This window comes from Neofelis nebulosa, chromosome 13, assembly GCF_028018385.1.
Source record: "Neofelis nebulosa isolate mNeoNeb1 chromosome 13, mNeoNeb1.pri, whole genome shotgun sequence".
Classification (NCBI taxonomy): Eukaryota; Metazoa; Chordata; class Mammalia; order Carnivora; family Felidae; genus Neofelis; species Neofelis nebulosa.
In genome coordinates, this window is record NC_080794.1 from 62,280,851 (window position 1) to 62,304,678 (window position 23,828).

The 23,828-nt window shown below is 35.3% G+C and overlaps 1 protein-coding gene across 3 annotated transcripts in view; it reads right to left on the minus strand.

The window, feature by feature from the left end:
• Positions 1–23,828, minus strand: part of HPSE2 (heparanase 2 (inactive)) — a 688,711-nt gene that overhangs the window by 230,142 nt on the left and 434,741 nt on the right. For all 3 annotated transcript variants that reach the window (XM_058697425.1, XM_058697426.1, XM_058697427.1), the window contains exons 4-5: positions 18,854–19,027; positions 9,946–10,117 (exon numbers count right to left, since the gene is read on the minus strand). In XM_058697425.1, coding sequence (XP_058553408.1) covers positions 9,946–10,117; positions 18,854–19,027 — 346 coding nt within the window. The remainder of the gene's footprint in view (positions 1–9,945; positions 10,118–18,853; positions 19,028–23,828) is intronic.

Here is a 23,828-nt window from a genome sequence, read left to right on the forward strand (position 1 = left end):
TTTGCTGCCTAATTCTCTTCTGCTTTTATCCTTGTTGCCCACATTAGAATGCTTTCCACAGCTCTTTGGGCTGCCATGGGAGCTAAAGGACCTGTCTAGCTTTCTTTTCTAGCATAGATTCAGGTTAGAATATTCCACTAGCTACTCTGTAGATGTTAGGATAACTGCCATTTTCATTTATTCAACAAATTGGAGCACCTGCTATGCATTAGGCTTTTTGCCAGCACTACATACACATTGGTAAATGCAACAGACATACTTCCCATCCTCATAATGGGAGTTTGTAATCTTTACCAACAAATAAACATAAAATAAATATGTAGTTTTAAACTATGATAAATGCCATAAAGAAAACCAACAGAGTATGCTGATAGAGAATTACTTAGCTAAATTACACAAGAAAGGTCTTTGATAGATGAGGAGAAACCAGCCATGTGGCAAGCAGAGAGAACACCCTAGAAAGAAAAGCACTTGTGAAAGCCCTCAAATAAAGAGAAGCTTAGCGCATACAAAGCCAGTGAGGCTTGAGTGAAGTAAGAAAAAGGGAAAGATGGAGAAAATAAGAATGAAGAGCTAGGAAGCAGCCAGAATGTTCATTATAGAGCCTTGTCAGATGTGATAAGGACATTAAATTTTATTCTAAGAGCAATGACAAGTCATTAAAGAGTCTTTAGCAAGAGACTTACATTATGTGAATTATATGTTTGTAAAAGATTTTCTGACAACTGAGTGGTGAATAGATTGGAGAGGAAAAAAATGGAAGCAAGTACACTGATAACTCGACTATTAAAGTGGTCCACGTTCTGAATTCTCCAAATAGTAATTCTTTTGTTATTGTCTGCTCTACTGCCATCCCTCACCTAAATCAGGGTTCACTTTCCCAGTCAGTGTAGTCCAAATACGTTAGTGTACACGAGTCTCTCAAGATGGTCTCTTAAAATAAGACTCTGATCAAATAAGTTTAAGAAATTTTGCGTACTACTGCTAGGAATTTACCCAAGGGATACAGGAGTACTGATGCATAGGGGCACTTGTACCCTAATGTTTACAGCAGCACTCTCAACAATAGCCAAATTATGGAAAGAGCCTAAATGTCCATCAACTGATGAATGGATAAAGAAATTGTGGTTTATATACACAATGGAGTACTATGTGGCAATGAGAAAGAATGAAATATGGCCCTTTGTAGCAACATGGATGGAACTGGAGAGTGTTATGCTAAGTGAAATAAGCCATACAAAGACAGATACCATATGGTTTCACTCTCATGTGGATCCTGAGAAACTTAACAGAAACCCATGGGGGAGGGGAAGGAAAAAAAAAAAGAGGTTAGAGTGGAAGAGAGCCAAAGCATAAGAGACTCTTAAAAACTGAGAACAAACTGAGGGTTGATGGGGGGTGGGAGGAAGGGGAGGGTGGGTGATGGGTATTGAGGAGGGCATCTTTTGGGATGAGCGCTGGGTGTTGTATGGAAACCAATTTGACAGTAAATTTCATATATTGAAAAAAAATCATTAAAAAAAAAACCTAGGGTATATGTCTTCTGGATAATTCATGGAATTTGTAGATTCAATTGTGGTTAGTGGAGATTTCTGAAATTTCTACATCCATTGACAAAAATTCTTCCTGAATCTAAAAAAAAAAAAAAAAAAAAAAGAAATTTTGCATGCTAAATCCCCTTCTTGGAGATTCAGGATGTAAACTAATGTATTAAAGGTGTTGGGAAGTGTATACACAAAAATATATTTGTGTATCCCAGTATTTCTCAAACTTACTTGGGCATGGAATGTTTTATTACCCCCTCCCCCAACATAATGTTAATATCCTACAAAAAGTGATATTCACCAGAACATATTTAAGGAAATGCTACCTTAAATCCTTCTAACCAAGAGTTAACTCATTGTTCTTGGTTTACTGAGACCCCATTTCTCCACCTCCTTGTTTATTATTTCAGTGGTTTACACAATATTTTCTGACTCCACATATATTATCTGAGATATCAGCCCTTGTATGATTTATTTCTTCTCTCCACTTCCACCATCTATTTTCTGTCACTTGTTCCTTTACTTTTACATTATAAAAGTTATAAAATTTTCCTTCTTTTCTGTAACCACAATTTTCTTCTTTGTTTCTGTATCTGGATCTTCTATAAGACAGCTTGAGTATCCTGAAATGATCCTATAAACAGTAATATTTTATCTCAAATTTTCCATCTCTGTCTAATGCTCTGCATATGGGAGATTTCTTGATTTTATCCTCCACTTCTTTAAAAGAATTCTTTTTAAAAGCTTTTTGAAGATATGATTCAATAGAAATTTATTTAAGTGTATTCTTTAAGTATACAACTCAATAAGTTATATTTATAGAATTATACATAATCTAATTCTAGAATATTTAATTCCAAAAAGAAACTCCATACTTATGAGTAGTCACTCTCCATTTTCCCACAAGCTCCACCAGCCCTACCCAACCACTAATCTATTTTTATAACTATAGATTGCCTATTCTGGTCATTCCATATAAAGGAAATCATACAATGTAGGGCCTTTTGTGACTGGCATCTTTCGGTTAGCAATGTCTTCAAGGTTTATCCATGTTGTGACATATATTGGTATTTCATTTCTTTCTATTGTCCAATAATATTCCAGTGTAGAGATATGCCACTTTTCATTTATGCATTCATCAGTTATGGGTATTTTGTTTTTTTATGCCTTTTGGCTATTATGAATAATGCCACTATGAATATTTGTATACATGTTTTTATGAACACACATTTTGTTTCTCTTGGGTATATACCTAGGAGTGGAATTGCTGAATCATAATGGTAACTCTGTGTTTAAACTTTTGAGTAATTGCCAGACTGTTTTCTGAAGCAGTTACACCATATTACATTCCTACCAGCAGTGTATGAGGGTTCCAGTTTCTCCACATCTCCAATTTGTATTCTTTTTCTTTTCTTCAGTAATTATTCTTGTATGTCTTTTTAATCTTGGCCATCCCAGGGGATTTGAAGTGTTATCTCATTGTGATTTTGATTTGTATTTCCCTAAATGACTAATGATGTTAAGCATCCACTCATGTGCTTACTGGCCATCTGTATATCTTCATTGGAGAAATGTCTGTCCAAGTCCCTTTTGCTCATCTTTAAAATAGGCTATTTGTCTTTTTATTGCTAATTTGTAAGAGTACTTTATATAAATCTTGGATACAGGTCACTTATCGGTTATGTGAGTTGCAAATATTTTCTCCCATTCTGTGTGTTTACATTTTTGATAGTGTCATTTGATGCACAAAACTTAATTTTGATGAGGTCTAATTAATCAATGTTTTCTTTTATCACTTATCTTTTTAGTGTTGTACCCAAGAAATCATTGTCTAACCTTTATTGGACTTAATTTCAGCAATTATGTTTAGTTTCAAAAGATATCTTTTTGTTCTGATGGTACTTTTTTCAGAGAAATGTGTTTTTACTCTTTAAGTACAATAGCTTCCTATATCTTTATGAGGATACTAATTAGAGGTTTTTATTTTTTAAATTCTGGTCTTGAATTATGATTCTTCCTGGGTTTGTTTGTTTGCTTATTTGTTTATTGGGTTTTCTCCTTCATGCTACTGGTTTCACTTGTAAATTTCTTTAATGTTTATTTAGTTTTGGGAGACATAGAGAGAGACAGCACAAACAGGGGAGGGGCAGAGGAGAGAGAGGGTGACACAGAATCTGAAGCAGGTTCCAGGTTCTGGGCTGTCAGCACAGAGCCCGACACAGGGCTCGAACTCACAAGCTGTGAGATCATGACCTGAGCCAAAGTTGGACACTTAACTGAATGAGCCACCCAGACGCCCCTCTACTGGTTTTGTTCTCATGTCTTGTGGTCTTTGGCTATCTATTCATATTTAAAAGTTGGGGACTAAGTAAATTCTTCTGGTAGCATGAACAGATTTTTCTCAGCTGTTGAATATTTGGGCTTTTTAGGTAAGTCTCTCCTTTCACTGGGATCTCTATTTTATGGGCAGAACTTGTTCACCAACACATTTCACTTTAGAGGGGGAGTACAGTAGGGCATAGACAGCTTTTGGGCTAGGTTATCCCATAGTGCTTTATCTTAGTGTTTTACTATGCAGGAATATCTCTATCTTAGCAATACTAGCTCATCCCTCGGTTATCCTTTCAATTTCTTTGGTGAAGGGATTTGCTTGGAGATGATAGATTGAGTTGTCTTTGCTCTATATTGGCAGGTTAGGGGACTTAAAATAATGGAAGGGAGGGATGAACTGTAAGTGTAGTTCCACTGCAGACAGAATTTAATATAAACCCCTTGGCTTGGTCCCCTTTTCTCACTCCAAACCCTCCTGACTCTCAGCCTTCTGCTAGATGGATTGGCTATCTTTTCCCAGAGCCCATGTTGTCTGGGTTGCCACTTCCTCATTCTGCTTAATCTGTCAACAGGCTTCCATCTGTTTACTGTCTTATAGAAATCTATCAAAAATCTCTCATCAGCTTCTGATTCCTTTTTTGTGTGTTTGTTATTACGAACTTTTTTTTTAAATCAATTTTTAATAGGAGTTGGGATGGTGGTTCCAGAAGGAAATGCAGCTTGTCCTCAGATCACTATCCTGAACGTGAAGCACACCCAATAATTTTAAAGCCATCTTTTATTTCTCTAGAGATAGTATTTCATGAATATGAATGTGTGTTCCTCTTGGTATAACTTCCTTTTGAAAGGCTCCCTTTTCTGCATGTGATGGCCCTTGAAAGAGATGTTAACTTCCAAAAGGATGAATTCATCCTTTATCAATTCTCTCATCCCTACCTTGCTGAGATACCCATCAATAAATCATGTCTACCTTAACTTCTCTCCATCTCTTCGGCCATTACCTTAACCCAATCTACCATGGTCTTGTAGTGAAACAGTCTTCATGCTGAGCTCTTCTGATCGCTTACTTTTGTACCTTGAAATCTATTTGGCACAAAGAATACAGTAGATGTCACTGCTCTTACAAAAACTCTGTAATGGGGCACCTGGATGGCTCAGTTGGTTAAGCATCTGACTTTGGAACAGGTCATGATCTTGTGGCTTGTGGGCTCGTGCCCCATGTCAGGCTCTGTGCTGACAGCTCGGACCCTGGAGCCTGCTTTGGATTCTGTGTCTCCCTCTCTTTCTACCCCTCCCCCGCTCATGCTCTGTCTCACTCTGTCTCTCAAAAATAAATAAAAACGTCAAAAAATTTTTTAAAAAACCTCTGTAGTGATTTTTCATTGCTCATAGAATAAAATATACAACTTCTTTTCCATGGTATACACAGCCCAGTAATGTTCTGGTCCTGGCCTATCTACCATTCTTCTTTTTCTCACTATACTGTCCATCTTTCTATTCCTCAAATGTCTTATCCTTATTTCTGATTCAGGTCATTGAAAAACATGACCTAGAACCTCTATTTAGAACTTTCTTCCCTCTACTCTGAACATTTGGCTCCCATTCATTCTTTTGTTCTTGGTTTAAATAAATTATTCTTCAGATAAGTCTTTTCTGATCACCTTGTCTAAACAGACCCTCAACCCCAGTCATCTTGATCATTTCCTTCACAGAATTACACATATTTTGTAATAATTCATTTTCTTATTTACTGTGGCTCTCTTGCTAAGCTCCAAGAAGGTAAGAAACACTTTGACTTTTTTCTTCAATATATACTCAGCACTTAAGCAAGGATCAAATACAAAGTAGGTGTTCAATATATGTTGAGGAGGAAATCTAGTAGTCATCTCACTAGGATTTAAAAGCCTCAAAAAGAGCCTCAATAAACACTATTTCACTGAATATCTGCTTTTCTTCACACTGCCACATTAACCAAAAATAGATTAGATCCTTACTCTGTAGCAGTTACAGCAACAAACTCCAACTTTGTTAAAACTTTGTAAGTTAAAAGAGCTGGGAAATTAAAACATTAGAAAGCCTAGATGAAAATTAGATAGTAACTTTATCCTAAATGAATAAGGGAATAAATAGCAAAGGCTATCAACAAGAAAGTAGACAAGAACAATTATAATAAAAATAAACTTCTGAAAAAACAAAAACATGTTTCAAAGTAACAAGAAAAGCAATAGATTCAGATAAAATTATCATTATATAGATGTTGCATACAAGTTTACAAAAGAGAAACAGGAAACTGATATAACCCTAAAGAACAATTCTTACATTTTAGATACAAATCACTGACTAAAAAAAGGCCAGTTCACCAATAAGGAAATGGAAATAATAAAACAAGCATTTTACAAACTATTTCTCATATTCCAGGCAATATGTTAGTCCCTGAAGAAACATGAGACTTCATGTTTCTATTGCTGTCCTAGTGAAGTTATATCCTGAGAAGATATTCCTGTTTAGTCCTGTAACTACCTAAGAAAAAAAGCTTAAAACTGGTTCTGTAAAGCTAAAGTTAATGATTATGATTTATATAAATCACCATAATTTATTTAAATTACTATACAATGATTTACAATGCTTCACAATCACATTTATGCATACTGCTTTTAGATCAATGAATTTAGAACCAGCTGTTGAATAAGTTAGCATTCATTCAATAAGCATTTATAAGACACCTACTGTATTCATAGGTTCTGAGGCTAAATGAGTAAAATATAGACCATGTCCTGATCCTAGTCCACAGTCTATTAGGGAAGGCAGATATATAAATAAATAATTTATCATCAATTTGATAAGTGCTAGAGAAAAAAAATTAAAAATGCTATTATAAAGACAGAGGCGGTGGTAAGAAATTCTGCCTGAGGATGTCAGAGAAGACCTATTGGAAAGAAGAAAAATGAGAGTAGAGAGTGATATTCCAAAGAAAATTACACAAACTAAAAAGGGGCATAGGTATACTTTGATGTAGTTAAGGGCAGATTGTGCACAGGGGGTATAGCTGATTCCTAGCTGCGAAGTGAGGCAGACACTAGACCCTACAGGCCAGGGGTGCATGTGAAAGTGTTTGGATTTCAAGCAAGAGTGATTTGACCACATGCTGTATTAAAGAAGAGAAAACTACTCAGAAGAAATATGTGGAGAAATAATTAGAGTCTGAGACTACATATAGAAAAACCATTTAATAAGAGAAAGAATGATAAGGTTTAAAATAAAAATGAAAAGAAGCTGGGATGTGAGTGATACTAAGAAGTCAGAAAACAGAACTTAATAACTAACTAATGGAGTATGTGAACAAAATAGAGGAATGAATGTAAAATGGCCTCCTGGTCCGCACCTCGGGCAAATGGTTATGGTGTCATTAACCAAACGTGGGATAGCAGGAAAGGAGACAACCTAAGAATTTGGAAAATGTTCAGTTCTTTTCATAGTCAACAGAATTCTAATTTAAACAGCCATGTGGCATAGTCTTGCATTAATTAAAATAGAGTAAATTAATAAAAATGACTATAGTCATTGCTGTGGGGTATTGGGGGAAAAGATATACTAATACACTGCTGCCCTACAACTTGGTGAAGTCATTCTGAAAAGAAATTTGGCAACAAATATGAAAGCCATAAAAATTATCATATACTTTGACCCAGAAACACAACTTTTTGGAATATAGCCCAAGGATATAATTCAAAAGAAATAAAAAACCTATTTGTATAAAGATGTTTATAGCTGTGCTATATATTACAGACAAAAACTGGAAACAACCCAAATGCCCAGCAGTGAGGGAATGTTTAAGCAGACTTTGGTACATTAATGCAATGGAATATTTCATTGCTATTAAGAATGACAAATATGAAAACTATGTAGAAATAATAAAAGGGCAACATAAAGCAATGAATAAAAAATGCAGAACTCAAAATGATGCATATAGAATGATCATAACTATGTAAAACGATATCGGTATAACCAGGAGGATTGGAAAAGAGCTGGTAATTTAGAGTGCTGACATTTTTGTTATTGTTGGTTGAGTTGCTGGGAATGTTTATGTGTTTCAAGTTATAATTCACTGTATATTTATTACATACACATTAATAAAGATAAATTTCCATTTTTTCTGGCATATAAAATTTTTAAAAGTTCTTATCAGTACCTTTCCTTTTCCCTAAATGACTTTCTCTATTCTCTGGAGTCCTATTAGTTTTGGGATGTATGGGGAAGTAGACTCCATATTCCATGACCTCCTAACTCAGTTAAATCCCTGCCTTTATAGTCATTCATAGCACCATGTTCCTCTCCTTGTTATTGTCTTAATTTTAAGATCAGCTAATTAATCTCCATGTCTCCCTTACCATACTGTATACTCCATGAAGGCAGAGAAAGTATCTGTTTTTGTGTATGATTACATTTGTAGTTCTGAACATAACACCCAGAACATAGCAGTTACTCAAGGAACGTTTGCAGGATGAGTGAATTGACCCTGTAGGCCATGTTAGTGAAAAGGCATTTCAGTACCATGAAATACATTGATGAAATCATTACGGAAAAAGGACAATCCAAAAGAATAACTACATGGATTAAAATGATAGTTACACACCTTGCTTTATTATATATTATGAACTATGAATAAAGTTCTATACATGTGATTCTTATTCCTCAATTGTAATACATAAAATGAAATCAACCTATTTCCATCACAATCCCTCCCCCCCCCACACACACAGAGTAATTTTAAAGTTCAGTGAAAGTATGCAAAAGGAAACCAAGAGCTGAATTTGTGGGTAGGAGCCAAAATCATGAAATTGTTGTGTAAGAAAAAGGGGAAGTTGCTCTTGAGAGACAAGGGGAAAAAAGAGAAGGATGGGGAAAGGAGAGCTGAAGTAAGGACTTAGGGATTCTTTGTAAAAAGGAAAGTGCCTAAAATTAAATTTCAGGTTATTAATGTTGTTACACTGTAAATCTGTATGCTTTCCCAAACCTTCAATAATGTCTGCTATGTTAATTACCTTAGATCAAGACTAGGGCACCACAAAAGGAGGAGACAGAGTTCTAAGAGCCATTAAGTCACAAGGGCCATCTTGGAGGTTAGCCAAAGGTTTCTCTCCTCAGATAATCTCTCTTTGTATTCATATGGCATTTATCTTCTAACCTCATTTAGAATGTGCACTTCACTGGAAAATGTCTTACTCATCTTTGAATTCTCAGGAGTAACCATATTCATCCCAGAGTATGACAGGATGGCACATAACAGGTGGGTCTTGGTGCATACTCTGTGTTCTGGGGGAACTTCTGACTCTCCCCACTTCATGGTTCCCACCCTTCTTGCTTAAGTCACATCTCCACTTTGGGTCTTGGATTCAACATACAGCCTTCCTCTTCTTCAGCCTTCCTCATACCATTCTCTCAGACATTCCCTTTGACCCTATATAACTGGACCTAACCTGCATGGGTTCAATTGGGCCAGGCCCACCAGCAAGACTGGGCATAGTGCCTCATCCATAACCAATGCTTAAAATGATTATTAGATTCAGTCAAAGTAATCACATGGTAGCAATTCTCTAGAATACCTACTAATGAGTCTATCAGTTAAGTAGTGCTTGAATCTACAAGTAGTAATAGTGATTCTCAAATTTTTAATCCAGCTCCAACGGCCAGGGTTATGTTAAGGTTTACTTTCTATAAGAGGTCACAAGAATACAGTAATAGTATTTTGAATTTTTAAAAATATAAAATGCTATCAAATGCTTTAATATTAAACGTGTTTTTTAAAACAATGTAATCCCTTCCAACCTGCCCAAGAGATTGTGATACCCTTCCCCAGTCCCACCACCTCCTGCTGACTGTGGAAGGCCTGGAGAGATGAGAAGTTCTTCCGCTGTTTGATGGAGAATCATTAATTTAGAGTTGGGGAAGTCACCATGGAAAAAGTCTCTCCAACTTTCTTAAGACTACAAGTAACCAGGAAAAATACAAATACATTAATTCATTACACTTATGAATAGTGTCATATGAACTGCTAAAAAATATGACCTACCCATCTAGGAGGGCGATGACGTTCTTCCTGGGCCGCCCAATATTAGGGCCATACAAGCTGGCTCTGGAGTAAATCCGGATGGGCTGCAACAGGCTCTTCAGCTGGATGTAATCCTTTCCCAACTGGCTGCCATTTACTGCCCGGCCATGCATGGTTCGATAGTTATTTGGCTCTAGATTAAAAGCAGACATGCAAGTCAGAGTTGAGAAGGGTAAGGCTCTGCCAACCCTTTCCTGTCCACATATCTCTCTGCTTTTTTCTTAACAATGTGAATAAAATACCCAAAAAGAGGGTGTGAACTAGTTTAACTCGAGGAACCATCATAACAAAAAGTCAAGTGCTATTTTACCATTCTCCTCATTTTCAAATGAATCTTTCAAAAGATCTCCTACTCCACAAAAGAGAGACCATACTGATTTTGGGTGATACTTTATAATGAATTATAATGAATAATACTGGGTTGAATATTGTCTCCCAAAGTTCATGTCCACCTGTAACTTCAGAACGTGACCTTATTTGGAAATAGGGTCTTTGAAGATGTAGTTAAGATGAGGCCATATGGGATCAGGGTATACCCTAAATCAAGCGACTGGTGTCTTTATAAAAGGAAGGAGCGGGAGGTTCAGGTACACAGACATACTGGGAAGAGGGCCATGTGTCGACAGAGACAAAGACTAGAGGGATGATGTTATGCCAAAGATCGCTGGTAGCTACCAGAAGCTAAGAGCAAGGCATAGAGTAGATTCTCCCATAGAGCCTCCAGAAGGAATCAGCCCTGGCAATGCTCTGATTTTGGGCTTCTGGTTCCTTGAACTGTGAGAGACTAAATTTCTGCTGTTTTACACCACTGAGTTTGTGGTAATTTGTCATGACAGGCTTAGGAAACTGATATAAATGGTAAGAAAGCAAGGCTTTATAAAGATGGTCATTGTACCAAAAAGAAAAATCTTGGGGTGTCTGGGGGGCTCAGTCAGTTAAGCATCCGACAGTATGGAGGTTCCTCAAAAAGTTAAAAGTAGAACTACCCTATGACCCATCAGTTGCACTACTAGGTATTTATTCAAGGGATACAGGTATGCTTTTTTGAAGGGAAACATGCACTCCAATGTTGATAGCAACACTATCAACAATAGCCACAGTATGGAAAGAGCCCAAATGTCCATCAATGGATGAATGGTTAAAGAATATGTGGCATATATATACAATGGAGTATCACTCGGCAATCAAAAAGAATGAAATCTTGCCATTTGCAACTATGTGGATGGAACTAGAGGGTATTATGCTGAGCAAAATTAGTCAGAGAAAGACAAACATCATATGACTTCACTCATATGAGGACTTTAAGATACAAAACAGATGAAAATAAGGGAAGGAAGGGAAGCAAAAACAGGGAGGGCAACAAAACAGACTCTTAAATATGGAGAACAAACAGAGGGCTACTGGAGGGGATGTGGGAGGGGGGTATGCTAAATGGTTAAGGGCATTAAGGAATCTTACTCCTGAAATCATTGTTGCACTATATGCTAAATTGGATGTAAATTAAAAATAATAAATTAAATAAAATGGTAAAAAATAAAGGCAGTACAGGATAAACAGAGGAACAAAAAATGAAATAAATGGAAAACAGCAAGATGGCAGATATAAATTCAACAATATTAACAATTACATTAAATGTAAATGGATTGAACACTCCAATTAAAAGCAGAAACTGTCAGGATGAATAAGAAAACTAAGATCCAACTAAACAGAAATACTTTAAAGTAAAAGATACAAATAGGTTGAAAGTAAAAGGAGGAAAAAAGATATACCATGCAAACAGTAACCATAAGAGAGCTGGAATGACAATACTAATATCAGACAAAATAGACTTTAAGACAACAGTGTTACTAGACATAATGTGGGGCATTTTATAATGATAAAGTGTTAATTTATCAGGAAGATATAACAATTATAAACATATACATACCAAAAACAGAACACCAAAATACATGAAACAAAATTAAATAGAAAAATAGAAAATCCAACAATAATAGGAGACTTCAATATGGTATTCTTAGTTATCAGTAGAACAACTAGGCAGAAAATTAGCATTGATATAGGAAACTTAAATAACACTATCAGCCAACTTGACCTTATTGATATCCTTAGAACACTCCACTCAACAGTAGGATACCCATTCTTTTTTTTAGTGTATATAGAACATCCTTCATAATAGACCATATGGTAAGCCATCAAACAAGTCTCATATATTTAAAAGGATTAAATCATATAATGTATGTGCCCTTCTCACAACAGAATTAAACTAGAATTCAACAACAGAAAGAAATTTGAGACATCTATAAATATTTGGAAGTTAAATAATCCATGAGTCAAAGAAGAAAGTGGAATTAGAAAATATTTTTAATGAAATGAAAATAAAAAATATAGTATGTAAAAGCACATGGGATGACACCAAATGCACAATCCATGAAAGAAATAATTGATTAATTAGACTTGATTAAAATTAAAAGTATTTGCTCTGCAAAAGACACTTTTATGAGAATGAGAAGACAAGCCACAAATTGGGAGAAAATACTTGCAAAAGACACATCTAATAAAGGACTGTTATCTAAAATATACAAAGAACTCTTAAAAATTAGCAAAAAAGAAACAAATGACCCAATTTAAAAATGGGACATAGACTTCAACAGACACCTCACCAAAGGAGATATACAAACGGCAAATAAAAAATGTGAAAAGATAAAAACAATATGAAAAGATGCTCCACATATGTCATCAGGGAAATGCAAATTAAAACAACAATTAAATACAACTCTATACTATTAGAATGACCAAAAATTGTTAACACTGACAGCACCAAAAACTATGTAGAATGTGAAGCAACAGGAATGCTCAGTCATTGCTGGCAGAAATGACAATTGATATGGTCATTTTGGAAGAGTTTGGTGGTTTCTTATAAAACAAAACATACTCTTACTATATGATGCAGCAATTGTGCTCCCTGTTATTTGCCCAAAAGAGCTGAAAATTTATGTTTTTACTTTTGGCTATGCATGGATTTATGGCAGCTGTATTCATGCTGTATTCATGCTACAACTTGGAGGCACTGAAGATTTTCTTCCATAGGTGAATGGATACATAAAATGTGGTACCTCTACACAATGGAATATTATTTAGTACTAAACAGAAATGAGGTAGCAAGCCATGGAAGAACCTTAAATGCATAACATTAAGTGAAATAAGCCAACCTGAAAAGGCTACATAGTGTATAATTCCAACTATATGACATTCTAGGAGAAACAAAATTAGGGAGAGAGTAAAAAGATCAGTGGTTGACAAAGGTTGAGGACAGGAGGAAGGGATATATAGATGGACCATAGAGGATTTTTAGGGCAGTAAAAATATTTTGTATGACACAATAGTGCTGGATATGTAATTGAACATTTGCCCAAATCCATAGTATGTTCATACTAAAGTAAACCATAATGTAAACTATAGACTCAGGATGATTATGATGTATCACTGTGGGTTCACCAATTGTAAAAAGTGAACCACTCTGGTGGGGGATGTTGATAGTGGGGTAGGCTATGCATATGTGGAAGCAGGGAATATAAGGGAAATCTCTACTTTCTTTTCAATTTTGCTGTGAACCTAAAGCTGCTCTAAAAAAAAGGTGTTTTAAAAAAAAAATAGAGAGCCACAATGAGATATTAGGGATGCACAGACAGAGAGAAGGCCATATGAGAACACAGAAGTTGCCCATCTGCAAACAAAGAAGAGAAGCCTCAAAAGAAACCAGGTCTGCTGATACCTAGATTCTGGACTTTGGGCTTCTAGAACAGTAAGAAAATAAATTCTTGTTGTTTAGGAGATAAAAAGACTCCTATATTAGAAAAAAAGAAATATCTCAAATTAGTAATCTAAGCTTCTATCTTACGAAAGCAGGAAAAGAAGATACAACTAAACCTGAAACAAGAAGAAGGACTGAAATAATAAAAATTAGAGTGGAAATCAATGACATAAAAAAATAGAGAAAATCAATAAAAGCAAAGGTTGGTTTTTTGAAAAGATCAACAAAACTGACATACCTTTAGTTGGACTGATCAAGAAAAAAGAGAGAAGTCACAGAGTATCAAAATTAGGAATGAAAGAAGGGACACCACTAAGGACCTCACAGTAATTAAAAGGATAAGGGACTACTATGAACAACTTTATGCCATTAAATGACTTAGATAAAATAAAAAACTTCTGATAAAGATGCAAATTACTAAAACCAATTCAAAAAGAAATAGAAAATATGAATAGGCCTATAACAACAGACGACACTGGATAAGTCATTATAAATATTTCCACAAAGAAAGCTCAGATGGATTAATTGGTAAATTCTATCAAATATTTGAAGAAAAAATAATACCAATCCTTCACAAACTCTTCCAGAATATGGAGGAAGAGGGAACACTTCTCAGCTCATTTTATGAGGCCATTATTCTCCTCATACCAAAATCAAACAAAGACATCACAAGAAAAGAAAATTACAGATGAATATCCCTCATAAATATAGACCAAGAAATCCCCAACAAAAGAGTTACAAAGTGAACCCAGCAATATATAAGAAGTATTATAATACCGTGGATAAATAGGATATACATCAGGAATGCAAGATTGATTTAATATCAAAAACCCAACTAAAGAAGGGGTGCCTGGGTGGCTCAGTCAGTTAAGCGTCTAACCAGCTCAGGTCATGATCTAGCAGTTTGTGGGTTCAAGCCCCATATCAGGCTCTGTGCTGACAGCTCAAAGCCTGGAGCCTGCTTTGGATTCTGTGTCTCCCTCTCTCCCTGCCTCTATCCCACTAGTGTGCGCTCTCTCTCCCTCTCTCTCTCTCTCTCTCCCTCAAAAAAAAAAAAAAAAAAAAAAAAAAAAAAAAAAATATATATATATATATATATATATATATATATATATGTATATATTAAAAAAAACTTAAAAAAACCCAACTAATGTAAAATATCATATTAATAGAAAACCAAAAACACATTATCATCTCAATAGGTGCAAAAAAAGAGGCATTTGACAAAATCCAACACTCATTCCTGATAAATATTATCAACAACTATGAGTAGAAAGGGAATTCTGCAATCTTACAAACAGTATGATAAAATACTGAAAGCTTAATGGCAAAACATCATGCTTAATGCTGAAATATTTAACGTTTACCCCTAAGACTGTGAACAAGCAGGAATGTGTACTCTTGCCACTTATATTCAACATTTGTATTAGAGGTTCTAGCCAGTGCAGTCAGCTAAGGAAAGAAATAAAAAGCATCACAATTGTATAGAAAGAAGTAAAACTGTCTGTATCCTGAGACAACATATGCTGCACGTAGAAAATCCTAAATGACTCACACATGTGGGAGAAAAAATACAAGATCTAAGAAATAAATTCAGCAAAGTTGGAGGATAAAAGATCAATATATAAAATCAATCATATTTCTAAATACTAGCCATGTACAATACATAAATGAAATTAAGAAAATAATTCCATTCACAATTGCATGGGAAAAAAATAAAATACCTAAGATTAAATTTAACAAAAAGAGTGCAAAACTTGAACACTAAGAACTACAAAACATTACTGAAATTAAAAATTGAATAAATGGGGAGATAATTTATGTTCATGGACAGGAAGACTCAGTATTGTTAAGATGGCAATTCTCCCCCAAATGATCTACAGATTCAATGTTACCTCTATTAAAATTCCAGCAGGCTTTATTGAGAAAATTAAAAAACTGATCCTAAAATTCGTGTGGAAATACAAACACCTAGGATGGTCAAAACAATTTTTAAAAAAGAACAAAGTTGGATGATTTATACTTCCCAATTTCAAAACTCATTACAACACTATTGTAATCAAGACAATGTAGTCCTAGTATAGGGACAGACATACTTATCAGTGGAACAGAATTAGGAGTCCAGAAATAAATCCATTTTTGGTTGATTTTTGGCAACAGTGTTATGAGAATTCAATAGGGAAAGGATAATCTTTTAAATAATGCTGGACAACTTGATATTCACATGCAAAAAGATGAATTTAGACTCTAACTTCATGCTATACTCAAAAATTAATTTGTTATATTAACTTGTAGCTCAAATGTAAGAGCAAAAGCTATAAAACTTTTGGAAGAAAACAAACAAAAAAACACTTTGTGATTTTGGGTTAAGCAAAGAAATGATACCAAAAGTATGACCCATAAAATTAAAAATTGATAAATTGAACTTTATCAAAATTCAAAACGTCTACACTTCAAAGGATGCCATAAAGAAAATGCAAAGATAAGCTATAGACTGGGGAAAACATTTGCAAATCATATATTTGACAAAGAACTCATATCCAGAATATACTTAAAACTTTTACAACTCAATAATAAGGTAACTCAGTTAAAAGGGCAAAAGATTTGCGTAGACATTTCACCAAAGAAGATGTAAGAATAGCTGATAAGCACATGAAAAGCCATTCAATATCATTTGTCATTAGGGAAGTGCTAATTACGGCCATATTAAGATACTACTTCAAACTCACTAGAAAGGTTATAATCAGAGACAGACATTAACAAGTGTTTCCAAAGATGTAGAAAACCTAGAACCCTTATACATTGTTAGAGAAGAAAAATAATTTGGCAGTTGTTAAAAAACAAAAATAAACAAATTTACCATATGATTAGTAACTATTCCCCTCCCAGGTATCTTCCTAAGATAAGTAAAAGCATATATCCACACAAAGGCTTGTATGTGAATGTTTATGGCAGCATTATTTATCAAAGCCCCAAAGTGGAAACAATCCAGATGTCCATCATCTGGTAAATGGAAAAGCAAAATGTGATATATAGTCACACACTGGAATACTATTCAGCAATAAAAAGGAATGAACTACTTTTACATGCTACAGCATGGATAAATTTGAAAAACATGCTATGTGCAAGAAGTCAGATGCAAAAGACTATTATATGATCCAGTTATATGAAATGTCCATAAATGACAAATCTATAGATGAGAAACAGATTAGAGTTTTCTGAGACTGGGCATGGTTACAGGAATTGATGGCAAATGGGCATGAGGGATCTTTCTGGAGTGATGGAAATGTTCTAAAATTGGTTTCAGAGATGGTTGTAGGAGTATATACATTTGTTAATTGAATTGCAAATTGAAGAGGAAGGAAGGGGGAGAAGGAGAGTGAGAGTGGGGGAAGGAGAAAGGGTAGGAGGAGACAGGAGGGACTGAACAGAGGGGTGCATTAATTAATTGTTATAAAAACAATAGGGTCAAGTTGAGCATTTCAGTTTGAATTGCTATAGGACAAAAATATTGTGTGAGAGAAGATAATGATGAACTGTTTTCAAATCCTTTTTATTATCTATCTCCTCTACTAGAATGTAGGCAGGGATATCTATCTGGTATTTACTATTATATCTCTCAAAACTAGTATAGTGTAGTATAATATGCCTTTGGCACATACTAGGCAGTCAATAACTATTTGTTGAAGGAAAGTTGAAGGAAGTGAAGAAAGCCAAGAAGTTTTAATACCACTAAAGAAAAATAACCAGAGGGTAGTAGAAAGTACCTCCCTTTCTGTTAGAAGTCCCAAGTTCCTGACATAGATTTAGTACTTCCTGCTGTCTTTAGCAATTCTCTTTACCTTTTTCAACATATTTCCTCACCTGCATGATATGTCCTTTATTAGGCACTTCATTTAGGACTTTAAGGTCCAAATAGAAGAGTATTTGGATATGCTATGTAAACTAAATACTATCAACTATAAGATGACAATATTGTTGATAATTACAAATGTAAACTCCCTAAGGAAGTAACTCTAGGCTTTTGTTACTAACCAGTGGCAGAAAATATGCATCATATGCCCTTTAAAATAAAAAAGACTAACAGTATTTTTCCCTTGTTTTTGGTAACAGCAATGTTGAGATATAATTTATACCTATACAATCATCACATTAATGTATATAACTCAATGGTTTTAAGTATGTTTACACAGCTGTGTAATCATCACAATAAATTTTAGAACATTTTTATCATCTCACTCCCCTAGCCCTTGGCAACCACTAATCTACTTTCTGTTTCTTTACATTTACCTATTTTGGGCATTTTATATAAATATGTGACTGGGTTTTTTCATTTAGCACAATCTTTTCAAGGTTCATCTATGTTGTAGTGGGTGTCAGTACTTCATTCCTTTTTGATGGCTAGATAATATTCCATCATATGGCTATACCAGATTTTATTTACCCATTCATCAGTTGATAGACATTTGGGTTGTTCCCACTTCTTGGCTATTATGAATAATGCTACTATAAATACTTGTGTATAAGTTTTTCTGTGGGCTTATGTTTTCATTTCTCTTAAATATATACTCAGGAGTAGAACTGCTAGGTCATATAGCAACACCACGTTTAACTTTTTGAGGAATTGCCAGACTGTTTTCCAAAGTGGCTACACCATTTTACATCCCCACCAGCAGTATATGAGGGTTCCAATTTCTCCACATTCTTGCCAATAGTTGTTACTATAATCTTTTTTTAAAATTATTATTATTGGCATCCTAGTGGGTGTGAAGTACTCTATCATTGTGGTTTTGATTTGGTTTTCCCTGATGGCTAATGTGGTTGAGTATCTTTTCACGTGTTTTTCAGACTTTTATATTTTTTCTTTGGAGAGATGTCTATTCAGATCCTTTGGCCAATAGTATTCTTTTACCAGATTCTTGTGGTGTCCTTAATATGAAGTGAAACATCCCAAGTGTTTTCTGGGCCAGTATGCTAGAGATGGTCTAACTGAGGCTATGTCCTGGGCCAACTTACTTTTTATCTTGTCAATTCAGAGGACATGACAGCTTTACTTACCATTACCCAGTTCCCAAGATATGTTGTACTTTTTGCTGGCACTGTACTTCAACAGACTCAGGGCACTAGAACTGTTCCAGGAGTTATTTGGATTACGACGCAGTGCATTTAGAGCAAATATCAGGTGAAGTCCAGAACAATCAGCAAAGTTATAAAGTTTGTCTAGAGACCTGGCTGGGAAGAAGCAGAATAAGGCTTGTAACTTTAAAATCAACATTCCAACAAAAGGAAATTATTAGCTACTACAAAAAGGCTTTCTATGAGCTTCCTGCTAATTAATTCCTGCTAGGAATTATGCAGAGAGGCTTCAGAAGGATTATATTACCTTTTGGTTCAGAGTACATTTTGAAGTGATTTAGAAAGTAGCACACACAATTCTAGACATAGGTTGCAAATTAGCAACCAAGTCTAGTCCACAGTATGTTATTGTTAACAACAACAACAAAAAATAGATTGCTAACATTTAAAAATGGGATGGTATTACAAAGTAGCTAGATTTCTAGCTTCTCTTGAAAAATCAGAGGATCTGACACTGCTGGGTCTGTATTCCTTTATGAAATGATAGGAATAGTGTTGGGAGGCAAGGCCAGGAAAGATGACTGGCTGGTAAGTCTGGGAAAATTGCTCAGCCTAGCAGCACTTCAAAAAAATCCACTCAATTCCACATTTCTAATATTTCTGAGAATGGAAACACCATTAGGGTAAATATATTCATTGTTGGTTTGATCCCTGATACCATCAGTTCTACTCACATGTCCCATACCCACCCCATTCCTTCATATCTATTGCCACTATTTTGGTTCTCGCTCTCAGTTTCACTTGTATGAATTATCACAACAATATCTGTATTTGCCTATCTACTTCCAGATTCATCCTTCTTCCAATTTCTTTCATCAGTTTCACTCACCCTTCAAACCTTAGTGGATTTTTTTAGGGGCTCCTGGGTGGCTCAATCAGTTAAACACCCAACTCTTGATTTTGTCCAGGTCATGATCTCACAGTTCATGGGATCAAGCCCTGCACTGAGCTCTGTGCTGACAGTGTGGAGTCTGCTTGGGATCCTCTCTCTCTCTACCCTTCCCATGCTCTCTATCTCAAAATAAATAAACTTTAAAAAAAAAAAAAAACCTTAGGTGATTTTTAAGACTTTCTTCTTCTTTACTTCAAGGACTCTATGACTCAACCATAATTTTCTCTCCGCTTCAAGCCTCTCTACTGTTATCAATGAATTCTTTGTTGGTGTCAGCCAGTTCCGTTTATCACAGAATCCCCTGCTGCATTAGGCTTTGCTCTAATTATTCTCATTTAGCATACCTTTTTTCCTCTTCCTAACATACCCAGATCTTACTTGTCCTTTTAGACAGTGTTTTGCAAGGTATGGATGATATGACTTTAAGTGATAAACAGATTGAAAAAAAATTAGGTTAATAATTATGTACAAGGATTCGCCTTACTCTATCTAGTATTCACTATCCCAGTCCCTAGAGCAGAGTTTCTCAAATGGGGTTCTGTGGAACACTAGAGGGTTCTACAAAAGATGATGCAGAGTGACCAAAGTGCCCCATTAGCAATTGTTATAAGACCTTAAGTCTTGTAAAGCAGAACCATGATCATTTGGTTGAATCCATTATCAGTTTTTGAAGTGGGGAAGGGGGAGCGGGTTGTCATTTTTATTTTCTTACATATATGGGAAAGTAGTTTTTAAGAAGCACCAAGAACAAGGACAGAAACTGTCTCATTTTAGTTAAAAATAAAATCCATGGGAATTTATCTCACATTTAACCCAGAGTCTAGTAGTTTGCAACAACAAAAAGCATAGGTTCACATTAAAGAAATAATTATTTCTTTAATAGACTTAATTTAATAAACAATTATTTCTTAATAATAAACTAAATCATTTCTTTTTAGCTCCAAAACAGCAATTAAAATTAAAATGCATTTATAAGCCTATTAAAGTGATCATGAGGGGCGCCTGGGTGGCTTAGTCAGTTAAGCGTCCAACTTCAGCTCAGGTCATGGTCTCCCACTTCGTGAGTTCAAGCCCCATATCAAGCTCTATGCTGACAGCTTAGAGCCTGGGGCCTGCTTCAGATTCTGTGTCTCCATCTCTGTTCTTCCCCCACTTATGCTCTGTCTCTCTCAAAAATAAACATTTAAAAAAAATTTTAAGTGATCATGAAACCAACAGATGTGTTTACTAATTTTACAATTATCTTATGTGACCATAACTATGCCACTCATTAAGAAAATGGCTTCTTTCGCAACAGAAAGACAAATAAAGAAACTGATCCCATTCACAATTGCACCAAGAAGCATAAAATATCTAGGAATAAATCTAACCAAAGATGTAAAAGATCTGTATGCTGAAAACTATAGAAAGCTTATGCAGGTAATTGAAGAAGATATAAAGAAATGGAAAGACATTCCCTGCTCATGGATTGGAAGAATAAATATTGTCAAAATGTCAATACTACCCAAAGCTATCTACACATTCAATGCAATCCCAATCAAAATTGCACCAGCATTCTTCTTGAAACTAGAACAAGCAATCCTAAAATTCATATGGAACCACAAAAGGCCCCGAATAGCCAAAGTAATTTTGAAGAAGAAGACCAAAGTAGGAGGCATCACAATCCCAGACTTTAGCCTCTACTACAAAGCTGTCATCATCAAGACAGCATGGTATTGGCATAAAAACAGACACATAGACCAATGGAATAGAATAGAAACCCCAGAACTAGACCCACAAACGTATGGCCAACTCATCTTTGACAAAGCAGGAAAGAACATCCAATGGAAAAAAGACAGTCTCTTTAACAAATGGTGCTGGGAGAACTGGACAGCAACATGCAGACGGTTGAAACTAGACCACTTTCTCACACCATTCACAAAAATAAACTCAAAATGGATAAAGGACCTGAATGTGAGACAGGAAACCATCAAAACCTTAGAGGAGAAAGCAGGAAAAGACCTCTCTGACCTCAGCCGTAGCAATCTCTTACTCGGCACATCCCCAAAGGCAAGGGAATTAAAAGCAAAAGTGAATTACTGGGACCTTATGAAGATAAAAAGCTTCTGCACAGCAAAGGAAACAACCAACAAAACTAAAAGGCAACCAACGGAATCGGAAAAGATATTTGCAAATGACACATCGGACAAAGGGCTAGTATCCAATATCTATAAAGAGCTCATCAAACTCCACACCCGAAAAACAAATAACCCAGTGAAGAAATGGGCAGAAAACATGAATAGACACTTCTCTAAAGAAGACATCCGGATGGCCAACAGGCACATGAAAAGATGTTCAATGTCGTTCCTTATCAGGGAAATACAAATCAAAACCACACTCAGATACCACCTCACGCCAGTCAGAGTGGCCAAAATGAAGAAATCAGGAGACTATAGATGCTGGAGAGGATGTGGAGAAACAGGAACCCTCTTGCACTGTTGGTGGGAATGCAAATTGGTGCAGCCGCTCTGGAAAGCAGTGTGGAGGTTCCTCAGAAAATTAAAAATAGACCTACCCTATGACCCAGCAATAGCACTGCTAGGAATTTATCCAAGGGATACAGGAGTACTGATGCATAGGGGCACTTGTACCCCAATGTTTATAGCAGCACTCTCAACAATAGCCAAATTATGGAAAGAGCCTAAATGTCCATCAATTGATGAATGGATAAAGAAATTGTGGTTTATATACACAATGGAATACTATGTGGCAATGAGAAAAAATGAAATATGGCCTTTTGTAGCAACGTGGATGGAACTGGAGAGTGTGATGCTAAGTGAAATAAGCCATACAGAGAAAGACAGATACCATATGGTTTCACTCTTATGTGGATCCTGAGAAACTTAACAGGAACCCATGGGGGAGGGGAAGGAAAAAAAAAAAAAGAGGTTAGAGTGGGAGAGAGCCAAAGCATAAGAGACTGTTAAAAACTGAGAACAAACTGAGGGTTGATGGGGGGTGGGAGGGAGGGCAGGGTGGGTGATGGGTATTGAGGAGGGCACCTTTTGGGATGAGCATTGGGTGTTGTATGGAAACCAATTTGACAGTAAATTTCATATATTAAAAAATAAAATTAAAAAAAAAAAGAAAAAAAAGAAAATGGCTTCTTTCAAAGTCTTATATAAAATTGTGTCTTAGGCTATAATGTTATTCATATTGCTTTGACATATAGTTTTATTAACTTTACTATTCAACATTGCTAATTTATTTTCATATTAAGAACATTAATTAAATTCATAAACTTTATTTAAGTAAGCCTAACAAGTCTACCTTTAGTAAAATTTTATCCCATTTTGGCTTAATCCAGTTATTTAACAAAAACATATTACGTTTGCCTTATAAATTTGCAAATTCATGACAAGGAAAGAAAGGGACAGGATAATTTCAGGAAAGAAAGTTAACTATTTGTTTTTCCTTTTTTCTCTTCAAGAAAGGTTTTCTAAAAAGTAATTTTTAGTACAAATCTATCCTTATACTTACCATGTACCACATACCATACCCCCCCCCCCACCATATTGAATAGCATACTCAATAGTAGGATAGAAATTTGTGGTAAGACTTCCAGCCCTACTTGGCTAAGGTAAAAAGAAAAATCAAGTAGAAATTTTAAAAAGGAAAAACTGAAGTATCTTCTATCTATACCACTGACCTACATTGGAGTTGGTATGCTTTTTGGGGCAGGGAAACCTACAAAAGAATAGGCTAAGAAGTTGGCTAAACAGATTCTCAGGAAAATACCGCTATCTATTTAAATGAGCATTGGCAATTATTATTGGATAATAATTTCTACAACTAAATGATCTCACTGACATACAATGAGATTTAGATATCTTTATCCAAAGGAACCCTAAAACTTGAGAATTTATTCAAGTGTTCCTCTGGTATAAAAAGTTTGAGAAAGCACTTCTAGAATTAAAGAATGCATAGAAAAACAAGTCATCTGAACACCAAAATATTCACTGTTGA